We start from the raw sequence: 12,500 nt of genomic DNA on the forward strand, positions 1-12,500 counted from the left end.
TATTGAATAGAAGGTGCAGGTGTCAGATATTGAATAGAGGTGCAGGTGTCAGATATGGAATAGGAGATGCAGGTGTCAGATATGGAATAGGAGGTAAAGGTGTCAGATATGGAATAGGAGGTGAAGGTGTCAGATATTGAATAGAAGGTGCAGGTGTCAGATATTGAATAGAGGTGCATGTGTCAGATATTGAATAGGAGGTGCAGGTGTCAGATATGGAATAGGAGGTACAGGTGTCAGATATGGAATAGGAGGTGCAGGTGTCAGATATGGAATAGGAGGTGCAGGTGTCAGATATTGAATAGGAGGTGCAGGTGTCAGTTATGGAATTGTAGGTGCAGGTGTCAGTTATGGAATTGTAGGTGCAGGTGTCAGTTATTGAATAGGAGGTGCAGGTGTCAGATATTGAATAGAGGTGCATGTGTCAGATATTGAATAGGAGGTGCAGGTGTCAGATATTGAATAGGAGGTGCAGGTGTCAGATATGGAATAGGAGGTGTAGGTGTCAGATAATGAATACAACCAAAAGGTTTTATTTGGCTCACTCAGTTGCCGTTTGACTTAGTAAAAAATAATAACATACAGGGCCGTCAGAAACTATTCATCACACCCCTTGACTTTTTCCACATTTTGTTGTTACAGACGGAATTAAAAATGGAGATTGTCACTGGCCTACACACCCACACACACACACATACCCCATTATGTCAAAGTGGAATTATGTTTTTCCAAAAGGTTTAGCTAAAATGTCTTGGGTCAATAAGTATTCAACCCCTTTGTTATATCAAGCCTTAAATAGGTTCAGGAGTAAAAATGTGCTTAACAAGTCACATAATCAGTCGAGCAGTGATTTTCAAAACACAGATTCAACCACAAAGAACAGGGAGGTTTTCCAATGCCTCTCAAAGAAGGGCACCGATTGGTAGATGGGTAAAATGTTTAACGAAGACATTGAATATTTATTTGATCATGATGAAGTCATTCATTAGGCTTTGGATGGTGTATCAATACACCCAGTCACTACAAAGATACAGGCGTCCTTCTTAACTCAGTTGCCGGAGAGGAAGGAAACTGCTCAGGGATTTCACCTTGAGGCCAATGGTGACATTATAACAGTTACAGAGTTTAATAGCTGTGATAAGAGAGAACTGAGGATGGATCAACAACATTGTAGTTACTCCACAATACTAACCTAAATGACAGAGGGAAAAGAAGGAAGCCTGTACAGAATACAAATATTCCAAAACGTCCTGTTTGCAACAAGACACTAAAGTAATACTGCAAAGAAATGTGGCAAAGTATTTAACTTTTTTGTCCTGAATACAAAGTGTTATGTTTAGGGGCAAATCCAATACAACACATTACTGAGTACCACTCTTCCTATTTTCAAGCATAGTGGTGGCTGCATCATGTTATGGGTATAATTGTAATCATTCAGGGAGTTTTTTCGGGGGGATAAAAAATAAACGGAATGAACCTAAGCACAGCTAAAATCCTAGAGGACAATCTGGTTCAGTCTGCTTTCCACCAGAGACTTGTAATCATTAAAGACTGGGGAACTTTTTTCAGATTAAAAACTCAAATGGAATGTAACTCAGCACAGGCAGAATCCCAAAAGAAAAACTATTAAAATGACAATTAAATCCATTTTAATCCCACTTTCAAACAACGAAATATGGAAAAAAATCAAGGGGTGAGAATACTTCCTGAAGGCCCTGTAGACGATTAGGACAATTCATGTTGCTTTAGGCGGGCATTTGACTGTACTGACTGCTTTAGGCGGGCATTTGACTGTACTGACTGCTTTAGGTGGGCATTTTACTGTACTGACTGCTTTAGGCGGGCATTTTACTGTACTGACTGCTTTAGGCAGGCTATGGCATTTTACTGTACTGACCTAACCAATAGAAACCGTCCTGTGAGATATTACTGTACTGACCTAACCAATAGAAACCGTCCTGTGAGATATTACTGTACTGACCTAACCAATCAGTGGCCAACAGCCCCTCGGTTCATAATACTGGTTTATTTGAGCAGTGGATATTCAACTACTGAGGGAGTTCTATTCATCTGAACCCCGGTGCACCGGTCTATGGCCTGTGACGTGACGGGGAAACGCGGTGAGGGAGGAGCCCCTTCCAAATGGAACAGTAATCTGCGCCATTCGAGTCATGTTGTCAACAAGGCAGCATAGTGAATCGTCTGGAAACATACACCTCTTTTCCATCAAATAAAATGTCCACATTTTTAAACCAGTTGTCATTGGGAAGGCATATAAAGAGTTTTTATCAAAAGCGATCACTTTCGCATGTGATATAATCCTACTAATTAGTCCAAGTGTTTAATTATGTCACAATTTGTTTTGAGCCGACTTCACTGTGGGCTTTGCTCGGTGCACTTGGCTCACACCAGGAAGGCAGACCCGGTTCCAAAACCAATGCAATTAATTTTTACCCAAAACACACCTACGCCAAAAATCTCCTCAGTGGCAAATATGAGTCATATGAGGAAAATCAGTCAATTTAAATAAATTAGGCCCTAATCTACAGATTTTCACATGACTGGGAATACAAATATGCATCTGTTGGTCACAGATACCTTAATAACCAAATGGGTCTCAGGATCTCATCACAGTATTTCTGTGCATTCAAATTGCCATTGATAAAATGCAATTGTGTTTGTAGCTTATGCCTGCCCATACCATAACCCCACCGTCACCATGGGACACTGTCCACAACATTGACATCAGCAAACCACTTGCCCACACATCGCCGTACACGTGGCCTGTGGTTGGACGTAGTGCCAAATTCTCTAAAAATGACCGAGGTGGCATATGGTCAAGAAATGAACATTCAATTCTCTGGCAACAGCTCTGGTGGACATTCCTGCAGTCAGCATGCCAATCGCAAGCTCCCTCAAAACTTGAGACATCTGTGGCGTTGTGTTGTGTGACAGAAATGTACATTTTAGAGTGGCCTTTTATTGTCCCCAGTACAAGGTGCACCTGTGTAATGATCACGCCGTTTAATCAGCTTCTTGATATGCCACACCTGTCAGGTGGATGGATTATCTTGGCGATGTGAACAACAAAGTTGTGAACAACATTTAAGAGAAATGCGCTTTTTGTGCATCTGAAATATTTCTGGGATGTTTTATTTCAGCATGAAACATGGGACCAACACTTTACATGTTGCGTTTATATTTTTTGTTCAGTATAGAATAAATAGTTTTGGGATGGTGCTTTTATGGCGATGTGGGGGCTGTCTACTGCTCTGTTGGTATTTGGGAACCCATTGATGACATCACGGCAAAGAAAGCCCTCTTGACTTCAACCGGTTGTGCGAAACTACTTGTTACTGTTCGTTTAGCTGATGATTGCAGCCCGAAACATTGGCTCATCGAAGGGCGTTTGCCCTTTTAACGTGGGTCTTAAATCTTTACCTTGGAAAACGATATTTGATGAGCCAATCTGTACTTTGTTAAAAAAAAAAAGACGCACCAGTCTCTAAAAACACAGTCTGCTAAAAGCAGTGTTTCAAATCGTCCAACAGAGCAGCTCAGCCATCTTGGATTTACTATCATCTCAGTATTTTATATAGTCTTACACAATGGTTTACCTTTCACACACGCCGCCTCTAATTTAACACTTTACTTTGTCGTTGTTTTGTGCTTTTACCCATTTTACCCAGCGAAGCCGTACTGCTGCGTGCTTGACCCTTATGCCAGCCGCAACAAAGTGTCGGAGGAAACACATTCTAGGTGACGGGGTAGCCTAGTGGTTAGAGTGTAGAGGAGGCAGGGTAGTCTAGTGGTTAGAGTGTAGAGGAGGCAGGGTAGCCTAGTGGTTAGAGTGTAGGGGAGGCAGGTAGCCTAGTGGTTAGAGTGTAGGGGAGGCAGGTAGCCTAGTGGTTAGAGTGTAGAGGAGTCAGGGTAGCCTAGTGGTTAGAGTGTAGGGGAGGCAGGGTAGTCTAGTGGTTAGAGTGTAAGGGAGGCAGGGTAGCCTAGTGGTTAGAGTGTAGAGGAGGCAGGGTAGCCTAGTGGTTAGAGTGTAGAGGAGGCAGGGTAGCCTAGTGGTTAGAGTGTAGAGGTGGCAGGGTAGCCTAGTGGTTAGAGTGTAGAGGTGGCAGGGTAGCCTAGTGGTTAGAGTGGAGAGGAGGCAGGTAGTCTAGTGGTTAGAGTGTAGGGGAGGCAGGTAGACTAGTGGTTAGAGTGTAGGGGAGGCAGGTAGACTAGTGGTTAGAGTGTAGAGGAGGCAGGTAGCCTAGTGGTTAGAGTGTAGAGGAGGCAGGTAGACTAGTGGTTAGAGTGTAGGGAGGCAGGGTAGACTAGTGGTTAGAGTGTAGGGGAGGCAGGTAGACTAGTGGTTAGAGTGTAGGGAGGCAGGTAGACTAGTGGTTAGAGTGTAGGGGAGGCAGGTAGCCTAGTGGTTAGAGTGTAGAGGAGGCAGGGTAGCCTAGTGGTTAGAGTGTAGAGGAGGCAGGTAGACTAGTGGTTAGAGTGTAGAGGAGGCAGGGTAGCCTAGTGGTTAGAGTGTAGAGGAGGCAGGTAGCCTAGTGGTTAGAGTGTAGAGGTGGCAGGGTAGCCTAGTGGTTAGAGTGTAGAGGTGGCAGGGTAGCCTAGTGGTTAGAGTGTAGAGGAGGCAGGGTAGCCTAGTGGTTAGAGTGTAGAGGAGGCAGGGTAGTCTAGTGGTTAGAGTGTAGAGGAGGCAGGGTAGCCTAGTGGTTAGAGTGTAGAGGAGGCAGGGTAGCCTAGTGGTTAGAGTGTAGAGGAGGCAGGGTAGCCTAGTGGTTAGAGTGTAGAGGTGGCAGGGTAGCCTAGTGGTTAGAGTGGAGAGGAGGCAGGTAGTCTAGTGGTTAGAGTGTAGGGGAGGCAGGTAGACTAGTGGTTAGAGTGTAGGGAGGCAGGTAGCCTAGTGGTTAGAGTGTAGAGGAGGCAGGTAGACTAGTGGTTAGAGTGTAGGGGGACGGGGTAGCCTAGTGGTGGTTAGAGGAGGCAGGTAGACTAGTGGTTAGAGTGTAGGGAGGCAGGTAGCCTAGTGGTTAGAGTGTAGAGGAGGCAGGTAGACTAGTGGTTAGAGTGTAGAGGAGGCAGGGTAGCCTAGTGGTTAGAGTGTAGAGGAGGCAGGTAGACTAGTGGTTAGAGTGTAGAGGAGGCAGGTAGACTAGTGGTTAGAGTGTAGAGGCGGCAGGTAGTCTAGTGGTTAGAGTGTAGAGGAGGCAGGTAGCCTAGTGGTTAGAGTGTAGAGGAGGCAGGTAGCCTAGTGGTTAGAGTGTAGAGGAGGCAGGGTAGCCTAGTGGTTAGAGTGTAGAGGCGGCAGGGTAGCCTAGTGGTTAGAGTGTAGAGGAGGCAGCCTAGTGGTTAGAGTGTAGAGGAGGCAGGGTAGCCTAGTGGTTAGAGTGTAGAGGCGGCAGGGTAGCCTAGTGGTTAGAGTGTAGAGGCGGCAGGGTAGCCTAGTGGTTAGAGTGTAGAGGCGGCAGGGTAGCCTAGTGGTTAGAGCGTTGGACTAGTAACCAGCAGGTAGCCTAGTGGTTAGAGCGTTGGACTAGTAACCAGCAGGTAGCCTAGTGGTTAGAGTGTTGGACTAGTAAGCGAAAGGTTGCAAGTTCATATCCCCGAGCTGACAAGGTACAAATCTGTCGTTCTGCCCCTGAACGAGGCAGTTAACCCACTGTTCCTAGGCCGTCATTGAAAATAAGAATTTGTTCTTAACTGACTTGCCTAGTTAAATGAAGGGAGAAAAAAAATGTGTACACACACTCTCAAGCCAATGTTAATATTGATCCATTTCACACTTTGCATAGTAATGAGCCCAAGTCTGGTTAACTCATAGATCTGTGCCTATAGATACATTTAGGCCCCCAGGTGTGTTGAATTTAGGCAATCATCAAACTGATCAATTAGCTCGGTTCGTCAGGTGTGGCGCCTAGTTGGAATAAAATCCTGCAGTACTTCAGGTTGTCTACGCAACATGGTGGAATTGAAGAGTTAGATTTAAGTACAGCCATCACATCAACATGGTGGAATTGAAGAGAGAGGTTTAAGGTGAAGTGTACTGTACCTCCACAGCAGCCTGCAGAATGGCCATGTGACCACCAGGGGGCGCTGTTGTCAGTCTCCCCAGTTCCTCCACTGCTGGACACAGAGCATCCAACTGGACAAGAGAGAGTTGAGATACTTTTACAAAAATATACAAAAAAAATAAGCCCGATCATAGTTAAATAGCAGCATATCCCCCTCTTCTATTTACCGTATATCCCCCCTCTTCTATTTACCGTATCCCCCTCTTCTATTTACCGTATCCCCCCTCTTCTATTTACCGTATCCCCCCTCTTCTATTTACCGTATCCCCCCTCTTCTATTTACCGTATCCCCCCCTTCTATTTACCGTATCCCCCCTTCTATTTACCGTATGACAAGGTTCTATTTACCGTATCCCCCCCCCTTCTATTTACCGTATCCCCCCTCTTCTATTTACCGTATCCCCCCTTCTATTTACCGTATCCCCCTTTCTATTTACCGTATCCCCCCCTTCTATTTACCGTATCCCCCTCTTCTATTTACCGTATCCCCCTCTTCTATTTACCGTATCCCCCCCTTCTATTTACCGTATCCCCTCTTCTATTTACCGTATCCCCCCCTTCTATTTACCGTATCCCCCTCTTCTATTTACCGTATCCCCCCTCTTCTATTTACCGTATCCCCCTCTTCTATTTACCGTATCCCCCCCCTCTTCTATTTACCGTATCCCCCCTCTTCTATTTACCGTATCCCCCTCTTCTATTTACCGTATCCCCCCTCTTCTATTTACCGTATCCCCCTCTTCTATTTACCGTATTCACCCCCATCTTCACCATACCCTCCACTTGGTCCCTCTCAGACAATTGTTGTGAACTCAGTGCAGTTCGCCAAAAATTGGGGGGGTGTGTGAACAATCAAAAGGAAGTCAAACCCCCCTCAAAAGAGCCCCCTCCCTCCCTGACATAACCCCTCCCACCAGACTACTGACATAACCCCTCCCACCAGACTACTGACATAACCCCTCCCACCAGACTACTGACATAACCCCTCCCACCAGACTACTGACATAACCCCTCCCACCAGACTACTGACATAACCCCTCCCACCAGACTACTGACATAACCCCTCCCACCAGACTACTGACATAACCCCTCCCACCAGACTACTGACGTAACCCCTCCCACCAGACTACTGACATAACCCCTCCCACCAGACTACTGACATAACCCCTCCCACCAGACTACTGACATAACCCCTCACTCTAGACTACTGATGTAACCCCTCCCACCAGACTGACGTAACCCCTCCCACCAGACTACTGACATAACCCCTCCCACTAGACTACTGACATAACCCCTCCCACCAGACTACTGACATAACCCCTCCCACCAGACTACTGACATAACCCCCCCCACCAGACTACTGACGTAACCCCTCCCACCAGACTACTGACGTAACCCCTCCCACCAGACTACTGACGTAACCCCTCCCACCAGACTACTGACGTAACCCCTCCCACCAGACTACTGACGTAACCCCTCCCACCAGACTACCCCTCCCACTAGACTACTGACATAACCCCTCCCACTAGACTACTGACATAACCCCTCCCACTAGACTACTGACATAACCCCTCCCACTAGACTACTGACATAACCCCTCCCACTAGACTACTGACATAACCCCTCCCACTAGACTACTGACATAACCCCTCCCACTAGACTACTGACATAACCCTCCCACTAGACTACTGACATAACCCCTCACACTAGACTACTGACATAACCCCTCCCACCAGACTACTGACATAACCCCTCCCACCAGACTACTGACGTAACCCCTCCCACCAGACTACTGACGTAACCCCTCCCACCAGACTACTGACATAACCCCTCCCACTAGACTACTGACATAACCCCTCCCACCAGACTACTGACATAACCCCTCACACTAGACTACTGACATAACCCCTCCCACTAGACTACTGACATAACCCCTCCCACTAGACTACTGACATAACCCCTCACTCTAGACTACTGACATAACCCCTCCCACTAGACTACTGACATAACCCCTCCCACTAGACTACTGACATAACCCCTCCCACTAGACTACTGACATAACCCCTCCCACTAGACTACTGACTCTAACTGACCCCCCCACTCTAGACTACTGACATAACCCCTCCCACCAGACTACTGACATAACCCCTCCCACTAGACTACTGACGTAACCCCTCCCACCAGACTACTGACATAACCCCTCCCACCAGACTACTGACATAACCCCTCCCACCAGACTACTGACATAACCCCTCCCACCAGACTACTGACATAACCCCTCCCACCAGACTACTGACGTAACCCCTCCCACCAGACTACTGACATAACCCCTCCCACCAGACTACTGACATAACCCCTCCCACCAGACTACTGACATAACCCCTCCCACTAGACTACTGACATAACCCCCCCACCAGACTGACATAACCCCTCCCACCAGACTACTGACATAACCCCCACTCTAGACTACTGACATAACCCCTCCCACTAGACTACTGACGTAACCCCTCCCACCAGACTACTGACATAACCCCTCACTCTAGACTACTGATGTAACCCCTCCCACCAGACTGACGTAACCCCTCCCACCAGACTACTGACATAACCCCTCACTCTAGACTACTGACATAACCCCTCCCACTAGACTACTGACGTAACCCCTCCCACCAGACTACTGACATAACCCCTCCCACCAGACTACTGACGTAACCCCTCCCACCAGACTACTGACATAACCCCTCACTCTAGACTACTGACACAACCCCTCCCACTAGACTACTGACATAACCCCTCCCACTAGACTACTGACATAACCTCTCACTCTAGACTACTGACATAACCCCTCCCACCAGACTACTGACGTAACCCCTCCCACCAGACTACTGACGTAACCCCTCCCACCAGACTACTGACATAACCCCTCCCACTAGACTACTGACGTAACCCCTCCCACCAGACTACTGACATAACCCCTCACTCTAGACTACTGACATAACCCCTCCCACCAGACTACTGACGTAACCCCTCCCACCAGACTACTGACATAACCCCTCCCACTAGACTACTGACGTAACCCCTCCCACTAGACTACTGACATAACCTCTCACTCTAGACTACTGTAACCCCTCCCACCAGACTACTGACATAACCCCTCCCGCCAGACTACTGACAGAACCCCTCCCACCAGACTACTGACATAACCCTCCCACCAGACTACTGACATAACCCCTCCCACCAGACTACTGACGTAACCCCTCCCGCCAGACTACTGACATAACCCCTCCCACCAGACTACTGACATAACCCCTCCCGCCAGACTACTGACATAACCCCTCCCACCAGACTACTGACATAACCCCCTCCCACCAGACTACTGACATAACCCCTCCCACCAGACTACTGACGTAACCCCTCCCACCAGACTACTGACATAACCCCTCCCACCAGACTACTGACATAACCCCTCCCACCAGACTACTGACATAACCCCTCCCAACAGACTACTGACATAACCCCTCCCACCAGACTACTGACGTAACCCCTCCCACCAGACTACTGACATAACCCCTCCCACCAGACTACTGACGTAACCCCTCCCACCAGACTACTGACGTAACCCCTCCCACTAGACTACTGACGTAACCCCTCCCACCAGACTACTGACATAACCCTCCCACTAGACTACTGACATAACCCCTCCCACCAGACTACTGACATAACCCCTCACTCTAGACTGACATAACCCCTCCCACCAGACTACTGACATAACCCCTCCCACTAGACTACTGACATAACCCCTCCCACTAGACTACTGACATAACCCCTCCCACCAGACTACTGACATAACCCCTCCCACCAGACTACTGACATAACCCCTCCCACCAGACTACTGACATAACCCCTCCCACCAGACTACTGACATAACCCCTCCCACCAGACTACTGACATAACCCTCCCACCAGACTACTGACATAACCCCTCCCACCAGACTACTGACATAACCCCTCCCACCAGACTACTGACATAACCCCTCCCACCAGACTACTGACGTAACCCTCCCACCAGACTACAGACATAACCCCTCCCACCAGACTACTGACGTAACCCCTCCCACCAGACTACTGACATAACCCCTCCCACCAGACTACTGACGTAACCCCTCCCACCAGACTACTGACATAACCCTCCCACCAGACTACTGACATAACCCCTCCCACCAGACTACTGACATAACCCCTCCCACCAGACTACTGACATAACCCCTCCCACCAGACTACTGACATAACCCCTCCCACCAGACTACTGACATAACCCCTCCCACCAGACTACTGACATAACCCCTCCCACCAGACTACTGACATAACCCCTCCCACCAGACTACTGACATAACCCCTCCCACCAGACTACTGACATAACCCCTCCCACCAGACTACTGACGTAACCCCTCCCACCAGACTACTGACGTAACCCCTCCCACCAGACTACTGACATAACCCCTCCCACCAGACTACTGACGTAACCCCTCCCACTAGACTACTGACATAACCCCTCACCAGACTAGACTGACGTACCCCTCCCACCAGACTACTGACGTAACCCCTCCCACCAGACTACTGACATAACCCCTCCCACTAGACTACTGACATAACCCCTCCCGCTAGACTACTGACATAACCCCTCCCACCAGACTACTGACATAACCCCTCCCACCAGACTACTGACGTAACCCCTCCCACCAGACTACTGACGTAACCCCTCCCACCAGACTACTGACGTAACCCCTCCCACCAGACTACTGACATAACCCCTCCCACCAGACTACTGACGTAACCCCTCCCACTAGACTACTGACATAACCCCCACCAGACTACTGACGTAACCCCTCCCCACTAGACTACTGACGTAACCCCTCCCACCAGACTACTGACATAACCCCTCACACCAGACTACTGACGTAACCCCTCCCACTAGACTACTGACATAACCCCTCCCACCAGACTACTGACATAACCCCTCCCACCAGACTACTGACGTAACCCCTCCCACCAGACTACTGACATAACCCCTCCCACCAGACTACTGACATAACCCCTCCCACCAGACTACTGACATAACCCCTCCCACTAGACTACTGACATAACCCCTCCCACTAGACTACTGACATAACCCCTCCCACCAGACTACTGACATAACCCCTCCCACCAGACTACTGACATAACCCCTCCCACCAGACTACTGACGTAACCCCTCCCACCAGACTACTGACATAACCCCTCCCACCAGACTACTGACATAACCCCTCCCACCAGACTACTGACATAACCCCTCCCACTAGACTACTGACATAACCCCTCCCACTAGACTACTGACATAACCCCTCCCACTAGACTACTGACGTAACCCCTCCCACCAGACTACTGACATAACCCCTCCACTAGACTACTGACGTAACCCCTCCCACTAGACTACTGACATAACCCCTCCCACCAGACTACTGACATAACCCCTCCCACCAGACTACTGACATAACCCCTCCCACCAGACTACTGACATAACCCCTCCCACCAGACTACTGACATAACCCCCTCCCACCAGACTACTGACATAACCCCTCCCACCAGACTACTGACATAACCCCTCCCACTAGACTACTGACATAACCCCTCCCACCAGACTACTGACATAACCCCTCCCACTAGACTACTGACATAACCCCTCCCACTAGACTACTGACATAACCCCTCCCACCAGACTACTGACATAACCCCTCCCACTAGACTACTGACATAACCCCTCCCACCAGACTACTGACATAACCCCTCCCGCCAGACTACTGACAGAACACCTCCGCCAGACTACTGACATAACCCCTCCCGCCAGACTACTGACAGAACCCCTCCCGCCAGACTACTGACAGAACACCTCCCACCAGACTACTGACATAACCCCTCCCACCAGACTACTGACGTAACCCCTCCCACCAGACTACTGACGTAACCCCTCCACCAGACTACTGACATAACCCCTCCCACCAGACTACTGACATAACCCCTCCCACCAGACTACTGACATAACCCCTCCCACCAGACTACTGACATAACCCCTCCCACCAGACTACTGACATAACCCCTCCCACCAGACTACTGACATAACCCCTCCCACCAGACTACTGACGTAACCCCTCCCACCAGACTACAGACGTAACCCCTCCCACCAGACTACTGACATAACCCCTCCCACCAGACTACTGACATAACCCCTCCCACCAGACTACTGACATAACCCCTCCCACCAGACTACTGACGTAACCCCTCCCACCAGACTACTGACATAACCCCTCCCACCAGACTACTGACGTAACCCCTCCCACCAGACTACTGACGTAACCCCTCCCACCAGACTACTGACATAACCCCTCCC

General features: G+C 49.1%; 1 protein-coding gene across 1 annotated transcript in view; it reads right to left on the reverse strand.

Moving 5' to 3' along the window:
- The window catches only part of tkfc (triokinase/FMN cyclase), a 43,853-nt gene that overhangs the window by 2,190 nt on the left and 29,163 nt on the right, over positions 1 to 12,500 (reverse strand). Inside the window, exon 15 of the mRNA XM_042298589.1 lies at positions 6,059 to 6,151. Coding sequence (XP_042154523.1) covers positions 6,059 to 6,151 — 93 coding nt within the window. The remainder of the gene's footprint in view (positions 1 to 6,058; positions 6,152 to 12,500) is intronic.

Source organism: Oncorhynchus tshawytscha, linkage group LG15, assembly GCF_018296145.1.
Source record: "Oncorhynchus tshawytscha isolate Ot180627B linkage group LG15, Otsh_v2.0, whole genome shotgun sequence".
Classification (NCBI taxonomy): domain Eukaryota; kingdom Metazoa; phylum Chordata; class Actinopteri; order Salmoniformes; family Salmonidae; genus Oncorhynchus; species Oncorhynchus tshawytscha.